General features: G+C 46.6%; 1 protein-coding gene across 14 annotated transcripts in view; it reads right to left on the reverse strand.

The window, feature by feature from the left end:
- The window catches only part of Tpm3 (tropomyosin 3), a 29,033-nt gene extending 19,292 nt beyond the window's left edge, over positions 1-9,741 (reverse strand). For 2 of the 14 annotated variants that reach the window (XM_029475153.2, XM_085835707.1), the window contains exons 1-2: positions 9,572-9,730; positions 8,563-8,688 (exon numbers count right to left, since the gene is read on the reverse strand). In XM_029475153.2, coding sequence (XP_029331013.1) covers positions 8,563-8,688; positions 9,572-9,688 — 243 coding nt within the window. In that variant the 5' untranslated portion in view covers positions 9,689-9,730. Of the gene's footprint in view, positions 1-2,399; positions 2,697-8,562; positions 8,689-9,571 lie in introns of those variants that run through there. The other 12 variants (XM_029475155.2, XM_021157156.3, XM_021157157.3 and 9 more) reach the window with 9 other exon arrangements.
- Positions 9,742-15,900: the final 6,159 nt, after the last annotated feature.

Raw genomic sequence — 15,900 nt, forward strand, 5'->3', positions numbered from 1 at the left:
GGGAGAGCTGCTCTTGCAGACTTTGGCTCCTGGGACCAGTACTACATGGTGGGGTGGGAGGTGATTCCAAAAGTACCTGCAATTCCAGCTCAAGGGGATCAGACACCCATACATCTGAATAAAATTAGTACTAAGAAGGAAAGATAACAGTGGAGACGCAGGCTTGGCAGTTGAACCCCAGAGGAGACTATTCCAGAGGCAAAGCAGAAGGATCAGTTGAGTCCAGAAACCCAAGGTCAGCCAGGGCAAGTAAGTTTTCATGTTATAGATGCACCTTTTTATCGCTAACAATAAGCTCACTTAATTTTGCATGGTCACCTGTTGAAGTCTAGACAAAGCAAGTGTAGCTGAATGGTAGAAAGCTTGCCTGGGGTAAGGCCCCAAGTCTGATCCCAGCACCGCTTAAAAAACAATAGAACCCTCTTACTAAATACAAAAGAAATTCAAAACTGAAAGTAAAACTTCACAGGCAGCAAGCTATACTCAAAAAGACCTGTCCTACCTCAGAACCCTCACATCTAGCTTAAGAAAGGCAACTTGGATCCCCACACAAAGTGGAAAAAGACAGTCTACTAATATCACAATATAGGATCCCACCAGGTACTGTGGCAGGAGACTATAAAACCCACATTCCAGTGGCCCTAAAGAGGTGACTCGAGCATCCCCCTTCCTTCTGTGACTCTTCAGTAGAGGCTCAAAGTTCGAGAGTGTAAAAAGTCAAAAGCTCACAAAGATACTAGTTTCATCAATATTTAACTACCACCCTACTACTTCCTCCTTCTGAGGACTTCCTCAGGAGACTTCTGTGAAATAAGCACATTTGGTAAGCCCTGAACATGTGCAAACACTCACTCCTGTGGTTTATACTCCAGAGACATCCCACAGAAGAAAGGAGTGAAAGCCAAATGTGCCTACAAGGAAAAGGACCAAACTGGGACAGACAGACAGACACACCCTACCCACCCTAAAACCACTCCCACACTTAGACATCAGCCTAACACTGTGCAGCACATGGCCAATTCTCTCCACCACACTCTCCATTTTCCCTTCTGAAGACTTCCTCATTTCTACAGCAATCTCACTAGACTTGATAAGAAGTTGCAGGCATGCCAGGAGTGGCCAAGCAAGCCCACAGTAATTCCAGCACTTGGGAGGCTTTAGGCAGGACTGCTGGGAATACAAACAGACATACTGGACGCCTAGGAACGGGTGATGGAAAGACAAGCTGTCCTCTCTATGCCCAATTATAAAGCATTTTAATAACGTTTAAACACTATCTTGGAAGGGAGCTGTGGTCTCCTTTTCCCCCCTCAAAAATAGTTACTCCTCAAATAAACAGCAAAAGATTGAAAAGACACCAAAAGCAAGAGCAACAAAGAATTCCGGTAAGCCACTGAGTTCTTTTTCATTAGGTCGTAAGCAGGAATCCATTCATCCCATTAACACTTTCAGTTGAACAAAAACCACTGTACTGGGTTAACTGAGAAAACAGCCTCCCCCCTGAAATCAGCAGCGCCACTCTAATCTGTTTCCATCCTCCAGTGTTCCAATCAGTCAGGAACCTTAAAACTGGCGTGGCATCTGACTCTCTGCTACACACTCCCTTATCAGCCAGCTTAGGAGAAATGTTCAAATTTGTACTGCTCACATTTCAGGCCTGAATCTGGCAGAAGTTGCTGCCTTCCAGGTCCTGATGGGCAGGGTCTAGGAACTTTGCTGGCTCCGACATTTGCTAACAACGGGAGAAGTAGCACCTCCTCTCCCACTTCACAAGTGAGGGGCGGGGGTACCAGTTAGTTAAGAAAGGTCCCCAGGCTCGAGGATGGGAGGTGGTGGCGCGGCCTTAAGCTCGACCAGTGAGGGAGGGAACCGCGCTTCCTCTCAGCCAACTGCTGGCTCATTTCCTGAGCAGGAGGAGGGAGCGGAAAAGCCGCCAGTGGGCCAGGTCGGGGGCTTTCCGGCGGCTCCCACCTCCCACCCTCATTTTTCACAGGTTACGCTCGGCCCCTCCCAGCCCAGAGGAGCGCTCACTTCTACCCCTCAGACCGGAAACCTCAGGCGAGAGTAAAAGGTCCCCACCCTTCGCAGAGAAGTGGGGGAGGGAAAGGCCGCCGAGCCCCTCCCCTGGCCGCGCCCGGCTCCGAGCGACCGAATGAATGAGCTGGGGGGAAAAAGGGAGAGGGCAGCCCGCGCCGCGCGGGGCTCGATTCTTTCCAGGGTCTAGCCTGCTCGCGCGAGCACTTAAGTTTCCTCCGCATCCGCTTACGGGGCCATCGTAATCCAGTCCCACCCAACCTTGGGACTCCATGACTAGTCCGGATTTCCAAGGCTCCATGGAGCTGAGCACAGCAGAGGGACGCCGAGCCCTTCCCTGCTGCGCCTCGGCTCTCCGTGCGTACCTGCTCCCGGGCCCGCCTTTCTCCCTCCACTTCCCGCTGGAGGCGCTCGGCCCTCTCCTCCGCATCATCAGCCTGCTGCTGCAGAACCTGGATCTTGCGCTTTACCGCCTCGATGGTGGTGTTCCCGGCCATGGTGCCTTACAAGCTGCTTCTGGAAATCAGGTTCCTACCTCCTCCGCTCGGCGTTGTAGCCGCTTTTCACCCTACTTCCGCCTGCTCCGCCCTGAAATACCGGAACTCACTCATACGCCGGGATGTGACGCCGCCGCCACCGCGCGTCCTCCCCCTGCCAAGCAGGCGGGAACGCAGTCCACTCGGGCAGCGAGCAGAAAGTGAAGGGTGGAGCCTCCCAGTAACCCTAGGCGACCACTCAGGGCGGTCTTTCCTTAGTCCAGTAAAGGGGGGCGGGGTTTGGTAAGGCTACCATAGTAACTGAGAGGCGCTTCATAGTCTAGCCTCACCCACCAGGCTGCCTCGTAACAATGCCTGTCCCATTTACTAAAATGGTGCTGTCGTGAACACTTTCGCAGTTGACCTCTCTGTTATCCGGTGCCTCCCTACCACTGCGTCTGCTCCCGCTCCGCAATTTAAAATATCCCATGTGCTTCCACTTCTACTCAGTCTAGGACAGACTCCAAAACCAGGTTCTGAGACCAGCCTAGATAGAAGACTCTAGCCTTCATCTTGCAAGGAGTCCCAGTGAGCTCCTTTGAAAATCTATTAGGAGGCGCTGTGGATATTGCTCAGATTGTAAAGCACTAGCCAAGCACATTCGAAGCCCTGGGCTGAATCTCCAGGAGCACTTAAACTAGCCTAGTGGCACGTATCCATAATTTCGGTACTTAGTGGGTGGAGACAGAAAGAGCAGAAATTCAAGGTCATCCTTGGCTACAAGGTGAATTTAAGGCTAGTCTGAGCTACATACAACGCTGTCTCAAAACAACCCCCAAAACTGTTGAGACGGTTCTCTCCCATCTCCTAGAAGTCAGTAAAGGAACTGCCAGATGGAAGAGATGGGCGAGTTGGCATTCTGTTAGGATCAGCTCGGGACTTAGGTGATTTGTTTGAATATCAAGCTTGTCTCCTGTAGCTTTTGAGAGAGTCCATACGAATGAGCAGTTAACATGCCACCCTCTTTGACCCCTGGAATGATTTAGGACTTGGTAATTTAATATTCATGTACAATCCCTCTTATAGACAAGATATTTACACCTCTAACATATCCTTGGTGCAACAGCAAAACGATTGTGGAATCTCACCTCTAAATTGTAGTAACTTTCATTAGTTTTACTTTGGCTTTCAGGTACTCCGGAGAATGAGTTAAAAACTACTTCTACAGGCCCTACCGTTCAGGATTTCTGGAAGTACAACTATAAAGAGGTTTATTTTGTTTTCCCTTTGCTTCTCTAGGTTTTTTGTTTTGTTTTGTTTTGTTTTTTAAGATTCATTTATTTATTTTACATATGAGTGCTCTGTCTGCATGTGCACCTGCATGCCAGAAGAGGGCATCAGATTACATTATAGATGGTTGTGAGCCACCCTATCTTCGCTGGGAATTGAACCCCAGAGCCTCTGGGAAAGCAGCCAGTGCTCTTGACCACTGCGCCATCTCTCTGGCTCCTGCTTCCCGAGTTTTTGTTTGCTTTGCTTTATTTTTGTGTTTTGCCACTGTATCTCAGGTGGTCCTGACTGGCCTCCAACTCACTTTTGTAATTTTGGGTGGTCTTAACCTCTGGGTCCTTCTGTATCAGCTTCCTGAGAACTGAAATTTCAAGTGTGAACTATCACATCCTATCTTTATTTCTCTGGATTTCTACTGCCTTCTCAGTAACTAACAATGACAAATCCCTCCTTTGATAAACCTCTTCCCTTCCCTTGAGAAATAGGATATAGAGAGGATTTAGAACTAAGAATATTAACTGGGGGCTGAGGATTTAGCTCTGTGGAGTCTCTGGGTTCAGAAAACACTTGCTGCCCCCCATATCTGGTTCTAGGTCTCAGGCTGTTCCTTTCTTTTGGGGGGGGAAAAAGATTGCTGAACAATGAGACTATTCACAAAAAAAAAAAAAAAAAAAACAACTTAAACAAACAATAACTTTTTCAGCAGCGTATCCTGTACACATTGATTACTGCCCACTTCCCCAGGAACTAAGACAGAAGACAAGGTTCTGGCACGCAGGAAATTGTTTTGATGGCCTGAGTATTTCTCAAGCTTGTTTTGAGTTAAGTCTCATCAAAGGAGTTGCTGGTGAAAAATTTTGTCATCTGAGTTCTGACCAGCAGGTGGCACTGCTGTACCTCCCTGAAACCTTAGACCTGCTCAAGGCCAATCAAAGTTGAGACAACACCAAATTGCATTCCAGAGGCGGGTTCCTTTGTACAGATAATCTCCTTGTGATCTAGGGAAGCAGATGGGTTGACTCCCGTTAGCTTTCAGAGGCATGATGGATTGCCAGCCAGAAGACCAACCAGTGCTATTGTTTTCCTGGTGACAAACAATGCAGCATACCAACAGGTGTCTGTGACCATCCCTGTCTCCTATTTCCTCATCCTTCCCAACACTTGTTCCTAAAAAAAGGCTGTTGTGACTCTTGTGTCCCGAATCCCACCCCTTACATTCCTCTTTCTCCTATTTGTCCCTAAACAGCTTCTGATTTCATCTTGGCTTAAGAGCATCTTATGGCTGGGATGGTGACCTGCCACACAAACCTGAGGGACTGAATTGAGTTCCCCAGCAGGCACAGAAGAGCCAGCTGCGGCTCTGCGCATCTGCAATCCCAGCACTGGGGGGAGGGGAGGGGGAACAGAAACAGGCAGATCCCAGGGCTTGCTGGCCAGCTAGCCTCAGTGAGAGACCCTGGCTCCAAAAACAAGATGGAGCGATATACAGGAAGGCATCCAATGCCTATCTCTGCCTCCAGACCCTCACAGGCAAGCACCCACATATAAACAATACACACACAAGGATCTTACACATGGTTGCACAAAATATAAATACATTCTTACTGTCAGCAGAGTGTAGCATAAACATGGTTAAAATTGCATATTTTGGGGTTAGAGAGATGGCTCAGTGTTTAAGAGCACTGACTGCCCTTCCAGAGGTCCTGAGTTCAATTCCCAGCAACCACATGGTGGCTCACAACCATCTGTAATGGAGATCTGATGCCCTCTTCTGAAGTATACTCACATACAAAAAATAAATAAGTCTTAAAACAAAACAAAACAAAAACCTGTGTATTTTGTGTATGTATATTTTGCTACAACTTAAAACTATAACAGCAGCTAATAAACTCTGGGAAGAAAAAACAGGATTGGGCTGACCTTGCCACACCAGTGCCCTCTCTTTGTTCAAGCAGCCCTAAGACACGTAGCAATTGGCTCCCTCATTCCCGTTTACTTATTTATTAATCTCAAGGTCAGAGGCTGAGCTGTTAGCCCTTTGTGTATTAGACAGAGCACCCTCTCCACAATGATGCACACATTCCGATCTTCGTTCTCTAAGTAAACCTCAGCGCTCTTCCACTCTTCCCTGGTCCATGCTCTTCTCAGCTTCTACAGTCACCCTCCTTGCTTTCTTGTTCTCTTTGAAGCAAAGGTCAGCAAGGTTTTAGTAAAGGGCCAGATGGAATGTCTGGCTTACAGGTCATGTGGACTCTATAGCAATTATTTTATTGAACAGAAAAAAACACTAGACATAGGTTCTCATAACACTTTACTTACAAAACCAGTCTGTGGCAGGGCTTAACCCACAGGTGGTACTTGGAGAAAAGATGCCTTTCTTCCTGCTTCTGTCTCAACAAATCTCCCCCTCTTTTTTTGTTTGTTTGTTGTAGTTTTGTTTTGTTTGAAACAGATTCTCTCTCTATAGCCATAGCTGTTCTGGAACTCACCATGTAGACTAGGCTGTCCTCAAACAAAGATCTGCCTGCCTCTGCCCCCCGCCCGCCCCCCAGCTGCTAGAGTAAAGGCATATATTGCCCTGCCCAGTCAATTTCTTGTTCTTGTACGGATCAATGAGAGGTACTTACTGAGTATGTGAAAAGGTAACATAGGGGCTGGTGAGATGGCTCAATGGTTAAGAGCACCGACTGCTCTTCCAAAGGTCCTGAGTTCAAATCCCAGCAACCACATGGTGGCTCACAACCATCCGTAATGAGATCTGATGCCCTCTTCTGGAGTGTCTGAAGATAGCTACAGTGTACTTACACATAATAAATAAATAAATAAATAAATCTTAACAAAAAAAGGATGAAGATAAATGTCTTCTAAGAAAAAAAAAAAGAAAAGAAAAGGTAACATAGGAGACAGGAATAAGCTGAGGATTTAAAATGTTTAAGATAAAATTTTACATATTTAAATTTTTTAGCCAGGTAGTGGTGGAACAAAGAGGGAGCAGCTTGTATCGGACAAGACTTTTAGACACTGAAGCTGCCGTTAGTGCTTGTCACCAGATTTGCATCACTAATCTCTGGTATTGTATACTCTAACACTCACTATACTGAGACTTTGAAAGAGGAAAGCCTGGGCTAAAGAATAGCTTAGCAGGTCAGGTCCTGAGTTCAAATCCCAGTAACCACATGGTGGCTCACAACCACCCATAATGAGATATGATACCCTCTTCTGTCTGAAGACAGCTACTGTGTACTTTTATCTAAATATTAGTAATAATAAATAGTTATATATAGTAAATGAATCTTTTTTTGTTTTAGTTTGGTTTGGTTTTTTGTTGTTTGTTTTTTGGGTTTTGTTTTTTTTTTGTTTGTTTGTTTTGAGACAGGGTTTCTCTATAGCCCTGGCTGTCCTGGAACTCACTCTGTAGACCAGGCTGGCCTCAAACTCAGAGATCCGCCTGCCTCTGCCTACCAAGTGCTAGGATTAAAGGCGTGCACCACCACTGCCCAGCAAATAAATAAATCTAAAAAATATATTAGAAAAAAAAAAAAAAAGAAAGAGAAGAACCAAAGAGAAGAGCAGATGCCTCCCAGCAAAGACTGAACGTGAACATCTAAACGCGTCTGTCGGGAGTGATCCACTCTGTCCTTTAAGCTGTTTTCCAAAACCAAACGTGATTTAAAATAACATCAGCTTCTAGTTTTCTCCTCACCAAGATGCTGAGAACTGTGTATGATATGCCTGTGTAACTGACATATCCTTTTGTTGTTTTTGTTAAAACCCCTGTGGGCTAGGTAAATGTAGCTGGTTGGGGGGCTGGATTTAATCCCCAGCACCCCCAAATAAAAAATAAACCATCCTGTGGGACTTTTCTTCAAAGCAGATGTTCTATATGGTCTTGTGTTTCTCTTTGCAGCAAACGTCAGTGTTGGAAATGAAGGAAAGTGGGTACCAAAGTGTAATAGGAGGTGGGCAGAGGCAATTCATTTTCATTTTAAGAGGGGAAAAGGAGCTTAAGAGCTATGTAATTTATTCAGGGCTGTAGAGTAAGATCTAGGGGTACTGCCTTTGCCTGCTTCCCAGGCTCTGTTATAGTTCACCCTTGATACGTCACTGCTCTCCTATGATCAGAGTTCTCTGTAGCATCTCTATGGCATAAAGGCAGATGTCCACCTTGGCTAGAACAAATGAACCCATATAGGGCCAGGGTCAGTGTGACCTCCATTTTCTATTGTGAAATCTAAGCTGGCTTTCTTGGGTAACTGAGAGATGAGAGGCTCCCTATTAATACACACATGCACATGCCAAACCTTGTACACAAAAGCTAAGAATGTGGCATGGGGGAGGGGGAGGGGAGAAAGTGGATACCTGAGAGCATGCATCTGGAATGTGGAGGCCCCTCCTTTGTCCAGGTTCTGGAAAAGGTCATTAGATTACCGGGAAGGAGGTTGAATAGTACAGAACTGAGATCTCTCTCTCTCTCTCTCTCTCTCTCTCTCTCTCTCTCTCTCTCTCTCTGTGTGTGTGTGTGTGTGTGTGTGTGTGTCTCTGTGTCGTGCATGTGTACTAGTGTAGAACCCAGGGATCCATGCATGTTAGGAAAGCATGCTGCCACTGAACCATGCCCTCAATCTCAACATGTCTTTGAGTAAGAAAGTATATCCCAACGGAAGAGCATGCCAGCGCATTGTCATGTGCAAGAGTATTATGTTGGCATATGTCCCCACAGTCTATGGGTAAGAAGGCAAATAAGCCATCTCCCAATACTCACGTCGGCTGCCTTCTTCTCTGCTAGCTCCAGCTTCTCCTGAGCATCCTTTAAAGCTTCCGAATACTTGTCCAGCTCATCCTCTGTCCCTTTCAGCTTCTTCTGCATGGTTGCTAGTTCATCCTCTAGCTGGAGCCAGAGCCCAGAGAGTAACACACAAAGACATAAACACAACAGTGTATACTTGGACTCCAAAGACCACTGAGCCAGCCCAGCCCCAGGAGAGACACACTTCTTTAGCCATGCTCCAGGCGTCAGGCTATGGCTTCACCTCAGACCCTATAATGTCTGACCCCAAGGTGACCAAGTCATCTGGTGCTTTAATGCAAGACTATTGAATGATAAACATCTAGTGGGGAAGATTATTTCTGTGATGTTACACACACACACACACACAGAGAGAGAGAGAGAGAGAGAGAGAGATCATTCTTTACCTTTTGCTTTTGTAACACAGTCTTCAAAATGTGGTCTACTTCTACTTAAGTCCAGCAGGCACACCGTGGCTAGGAAGAGGCCCCCGGCTTTCTCAAGGTCATATGGACAATCCAAAGGGGATACCCTAAAGCAATGGTGCTCAACCTTTCTAGTGCTGAGACCTCTTCATACAGTTCCTCATGTGGTGGAGACCCCCACGCATAAAATTATTTTCATTGCTATTTCATAACTGTTAATTTTGCTACTGTTGAAATCATGATGTAAGTATCCGTGTTTTCTGATGGTCTTAGGCAACCCTTGTGACAGGGTCAATGACCCAAAGGGGTCTCAACTCTCAGGTTGAGAACTGTTGCCCTACATGTTCAGGGGGAGGGGCTTCATTGAGACTGGGGCATTCCTCCCACCCAAAAAGGAAGCTGGCCCAGTGGTCACTGCCTCTCCCATGAACCCCCTGCCCCTCTGGCTATTTTGAAACTCAGCCTCCTGAATGCTGGGATTACAGGGGTGTGTGCCACCATTGCCTGGACCATCTCTGTCTTGCAACCAGCAAGTGGGAAAGGTCCATACCAGCACCTACCTGCTTGCTTCTTTCTTCTGCCTGTTTCTGCTCAGCTTCAGCTTGCTCAGCTCGGTCCAGAACATTCTCTTTGTCTAATTTCAGCATCTGCATCTTTTTCTTGATGGCCTCCATCATGAGCTGTGACTGTTGGTGGGCTCACCTGTGAACACTGGAGAACTGGAGGCTGGGGCCAGAAAGGAAGGACTGCCACCCGGGTCACTCAAAGTTCCCCAAGTTTGAACCTTTATCTGTGCTTGCAGCTCCACCTCTTCTTCCTAACATGGTCTTTCTAGCTCCCTCCCACCCCTTCACTGTTCCCCTGGGGGAACACAGGGTCAGACACATTGATAGACTGACATCACCAGCAAGAAAAAAAAAATTGAGGAACAGCTGAGGCTGATTTTAGACAATGGAAAGTGGGGGTGGGGGAGGTTCTCCCTGACCTTGAAACTTTCCACTCGTTCTTGGCAGCTCTATGGGTCCCTCAAAAGTAAAGGAACAGAAGAGGCGAGAACACTGAAGCACAGAGGGTACTTTAGCAGTTCTAGCCACCAGAGGGGTCCTAGTAGCCTTCAGATCTCTCATTTTCCCCTTGGACTATATTGGATATGGACCAAACTCTACTGGTTTGGTCTTTGGATTCCTGGTATCTAAGGAGCTTGGTCAACAGTGACGATGGGAGGTCACTCATGATCGTTGACAATTCCCCCAGATTGACAGTTGGGATTGCTGTGCTATTTTGGGATTCTCTAATAGGCAAGGAGACATTAGTCTGTAAAGGCCATAGGATAAAGTTGAAGGCCTGGGATCTGAAAGGGTATCTCAGGGTGTCAAGTGGGATGAGAAACAAGGAGGTCACAGAACAAGATCACGTTTTCTCATAGCGACCTTAAAATAGAAGGTCTGACATACTGAAGACTGTCACTTTCCTCTACTCCTCTTCAACTGCTCCCTCTGTGGCCCCCTGCCCAGCCCACTGTCCACCATGCCATTATAGTGTCCACCAGCTCTACTTCCCCCAGTGTAGTGCCAGTTATGCTCATAATTCCACTTGGAATCTTGCTATTGACAGGTGGCAATTGATCCCATACACAGTTGCCATATACCCATCTATGCCAGAGGAGTGGACACTGTTCAAGGTGACCGGACCGGAGCTAGCAGAGCAAATAGAAGTGGTTCTAATTAATTCATAATGTCAAGGATAGTTAGTGTTGAGGCTAAACCACAGCAGTGTGGGAACGGAGTCAAGCATCAGGGTGGGGGCAGGGGCAGAGCTGGCTCCCTCTCGAGAGCCTCCCTGTTAAAAACAGACTAATACTAACAGACTGGGAGGAGAGACTTCCCGTTAACTGTTGGAAGAAAGCAAAGAAAACAAGCGCCCCCAATAGAGAGGCCAGTCAGGAAAAGGGGACAAGAGAGAACCAGAGAAAGGACATGTATGGGTTGATAGAGAAGAGGGCAATAGAGAGGAGAAAAAGACAAGAACAGAAGAAGAAAAGGAGGAGAGATACATCCTTTCTACCATAGGGGGCAAGATATACGAAGAGTTGATCCTCAAATTTCAGCTCTCTCCCACTTCCACACAAGCCTTCTGGGTTAACATGGGCTCCATATACATCTCTTTCAGGAGAGTTGTGGAGAGAAATTTAGTTAGAAAAAAAATCACCGGGCCTGGTGGCGCATGCCTTTAATCCCAGCACTTGGGAGGCAGAGGCAGGCAGATTTCTGAGTTCGAGGCCAGCCTGGTCTACAGAGTGAGTTCCAGGACAGCCAGGGCTACACAGAGAAACCTTGTCTCGAAAAACAAAAATCAAAAAACAAACAACAACAAAAAAAGAACTGATACTTTTAGCTGGGCGGTGTAGGCCAGCCTGGTCTACAAAGTGAGTTCCAAGACAGTCAGGACTATACAGAGAAACCCTGTCTCAAAAAATAAAACAACAAACAAACAAACAAACAAACAAATCATGGGGCTAGTGAGATGGCTTAGAAGGTAAGAGCACCGACTGCTCTTCTGAAGGTTTGGAGTTCAAATCCCACAACCATAGGATGGCTCACAACCATCTGTAACGAGATCTGATGTTCTCTTCTGGAGTGTCTGAAGACAGCTACAGTGTACTCACATATAAATAAATAAATAAATAAATAAATAAATAAATAAATAAATCTTAAAAAAAAATCATAGGGCTGGAGAGATGGCTCAGCGGTTAAAAGCACTGATTGCTCTCTTCCACAGGTCCTGAGTTCAATTCCTGCAACCACATGGTGGCTCACAACCCTCTGTAGTGGGATCTGATGCCCTCTTCTGGAATGTCTGAAGACAGCAACACTATATATATGTAATAAAAAATAATGTAATGACCTGGGGCCACAGCTCAGTGGTAGAGTATTTGCTTAGTGAATGTGAGGTGTTGGGTCCCATCACCAACATTTTACAAAAAACAAAAAAGGAACAAAAAACAACAGGCACTGGGTATGGTAGCATGTGCCTTTAGTCCCAGTGCTCAGGCGGCAGAGGCAGAGGCAGGAGGACTTCTGTGAGTTTGAAGCCAGCCTGGTCTACATAGTGAGCTCCAGGACCACCAGGGCTATATAGAAAAACCCTGTCTTGAAAACAAACCAGAAAGTCAGACAGACAAGAGTCTCAGAGCCCCAGGGGCTGACGGAGCCAAGGAGGTGGCGCCAAGTCTCCTCACTGCCGTGAGAGTATGCTTGACATTCAGTTGGTTCATAATTTAACAACCCAATATCAAACATATCACACAGAAGCAGGCAGGCAAACTCTGGTCATCATCTGCCCCTCCCCTCCCTGTGAAGAAAGGTCAGGGGAGACGAACCTGAGCCTCACCATGTACAGGAGGAAACCCATCTTCTTCAAGGGCACTGACCCTTGTGGTCTTTCACTCCCCAAATATGGTCTTGGTTATCTGTCCTTCATGCCGTCCCCACCACAACCCCTCTTCTACTGTGTTCAGTGTGTGCTGGATCATGTTTTTGTAATTCAAGAACACTGGGCAGGGCTTCATATCCGGGCACCTACCGTTTCCCAAAGCTCCCACAGGACTCTTCTCCTCCCTGTTGTGTGACAGCACCAGCTTCCAGAGGATCACCATGTCAGCAGCGCCTCAGCAGCTTTGCCACCTGCCTTTCGATGCCACCTCAGCTGCCCAGGGCTTTCCGGGGGGTAAGGTTAGGGGTTTGCATCTCCTCTACTTTCTCCTTTCCAACCAAACTTCTAACGTTCCCAGATTTCTTTTCTCTCGTGAGAGTGCTCAATCTTCTCAATGGACTCCAACTTCATAGCTCCAAGTCAACAGGAGTCATGGGAAACGTCTGCAATGTGGGGTTGGTGCTTGTACCATCTGGGTCCTTGTTTCCTCCTCATGACCTTAAGGCATCCTCCTTCAAGGTACCATTGGGTGTCCAGAACAGAAAAGCTATTGCACTCACAGGCTTCAGTCTGGGCTCCAGACTAGCAGACTCCCAGCTTCTCCTTCCTGGCTGAATTGAAACTAAGGCTTTTAGATCAAGAGCAAGAGGGAACTGCTTCTGTCAGGAGGCAGCCTGCAACCCTCAGGACTCCCATTCCTTTCTATAGCTGTCACCAGAGCTCCGGGGCTGCCTTCTCCAAGGCTCTTCCTTCACAGGGATTCAACCTGGTTATTTTTTTTCCCCCTCTTGGAGAGAATTGGGTCTGTTGAGTGCCATTTGGCTGATGCTTCTCACTCACTGTGGCAAAAAGGAGCCCAAGTTATAGCTGCATGGGGGCTGGGAGAACACTCTTTATCAGTCCCCAGGCATGTTCCATGTGTCCTTGCTCCCATTAATTCTGACATCTCCCTCCCCCACACAACATCACAATGACTTTGATCTAGATCAATAACGTGTCCCAACACCCAATCAATTCCAATTAATTGGATGTGGCACTTGCCTTCCAGGGAGTCTAATAAATGTGACTAAGCCCCAAGCTTGTGGTATTGTCTTTTCTCTTTTGTAGTTCCTAAAGTCTGAGTGTATGAAATATTTATATTCTTGTCCTCCACTTACTGTTACCCCTCATCTCTCAAGTTCTATTTTTCCCTCCTGAGGGCCTTGGCCACAATGGGAAACAGAAAGGAGGGAGAGAGGCTGGAAGGAGACTAGGAAGAATGGAAGACTCCCCAAATGAGGGTAGCACACACCTTTAACTGCAGTACTTGGAAGGCAGAGGCAGGAGCAGCTCTGGAGTTCGAGGCCAGCCTGGTCTACATAGTGAGTTCTAGGACAACCATGACTACATAGAGAAAACTTGACTCAAAAACAAACCCAAACAGAATTGAAGTCATTAGTGTTTAGGGTACTATAGGAACAGAGAAAGTTTGGGCATATTGGTGTGGGAGATGTGGCTCTCTAGGAAGACTCTGGGTGGCATAGTTAAGAAGAAACATCACACCAACGAAAGTTCTTTATCTTTCATTTTTATTACACTTTCATATTTCGTGTGGTTGTGTCATGGTGCCCATGTGAAGGTCAGAGAACAACTTCCAGGAATCTGTTCTCTCCTTTATGTGGGTTCATTAAACTCAGGTCATCGGGCCTAGTAGGAAGTGCCTTTATCCACTGCACCATCTCACAGAGCTCTGCCACTGGTTTTTAGGCAGCTATTTCAGATAGGTCTAAGTCCCAAGGCCAGGGTGTGACATCATCCCCAGCAGCAGCATGGACTGGTGGGGTACAATTGAGCGATGTGATCAGTGCACACAGCATTGGCAGGGAGGGGTCAGGGAAGATGAGTGCTGTAGTGAGCCAACCTGCCAATAATGGAGTTGGCCTGGCACTGATGAACCCTGAGGCAACAGGCCAAGGTCAGAGATCCAGGCAGACAGGATGGGGCATCCAGTGAGTCTAAATGATCAAAGGAAGAGAGAACAGAAGAGGTTGGTTATAAAGTGTAGTGGGAGTAGAAATTAGGGAAGAAAGTACCATGGAGTAGGAAGACAGCTTTATGGCTTCCTGTTTGTATTACATATTAGGTGTGATTTCTTCTAGGTGTCTTATTTAATTCCCACAGTAACCCAGTAAGGTTGGAATTGTTTTCATTTCATAAATTAGCAACCAAAACTCAGACTTAAAATTATTTAAAAATATTTTATATGCATGGGTGTTTTATCTGCATGTCTGTGTACCATGAGTTTGTCTGGTCCCTGCCAAGGTCAGGAAAGGGCACTGGATACTCTGGAACTGCAACCAGACAACTGTTGAGTAGCCGTATAGATGTTAGGAATTGAATCTGGGCTCTTTGCAAGAGTAGCTAGTGCTCCTAATCACTGAGCCATTTCTCCAGTCACCCCCTCCTCAGAATATTAAAAATTGGACTAGACCAAACTAAGCGAAAAAGTCAACACTGAAAACCAGATCTGTCCATTCTATTAACTCTAGGCCATACTAGCTGGTAATCAGCAGGTGGCCCAGGAGACAGATCAGAAGGAAGATTAAAGAGGCTAAGAGGGTACAGACCAGACTAACACAGGCCAGGGACAGACAGAAGGATTCAGTTAGTCTTGTCAATCAAAATCCAGGTGGCGTTTTGTGACTTCATCTACAAAATACATGCCGCACCTGTAACTCCTGTTCAAAGCCTGCTTTCCCCACCAGCCTGTAGCTCCAACTCATTTAATGAAAGTATCCATGACCAGCTACTAATGACAAGGGATTAGGAAGCAGTGGCATTGAAGGCAAAGAGGGAAGAATGGGATCAAAAGAGATGACATTTAACTGGATGTGCGTTAACTGCAGGACCACAGAAAAGGGCCCTGGGTTACAGAGAAATATAATGAGGCTATTTTAGGTCAATCACTGGGCTTGTGCTGTCTACCTACTTATTTAATCCCAAGGAAAATCCTAGGAGAGTCTGTCGTTTCCAGAAGAGGAACGATGTTCTGATACTGTGAACCTATACCTGACCCTAAAGCTTGTGCTTTTCATGGGTGGGATATGGAGGGACAAGAAGTAGTAGCTCCCGACAGCTAATGAAAATTACAGGCTTTTGGTAAGGGATGCAGGCTAGAGACAGACTGGAAGGAGAAAGGACGAGAATGTGAACTTTGCAGTGCAGACAGCCACACAAAACTGAGGGTAGGAAAAGATCCCTTGGCACACATGCCTGAGCGCAGCACTATCGATGGAAGCTGAATTTAAAATATTAGCCATTGCCGGGTGGTAGTGGCGCACACCTTTAATCCCAGCACTTGGGAGACAGAGGCAGGCAGATTAATAAGTTCGAGGTCAGCCTGGTCTACAGAGCTTCAGGACAGCCGAGGCTACACAGAGAAACCCTGTCTCAAAAACCAATATATATATGCCATTAC

Source organism: Mus caroli, unplaced genomic scaffold, assembly GCF_978045245.1.
Source record: "Mus caroli unplaced genomic scaffold, Mus_caroli_1 scaffold_3, whole genome shotgun sequence".
NCBI lineage: Eukaryota > Metazoa > Chordata > Mammalia > Rodentia > Muridae > Mus > Mus caroli.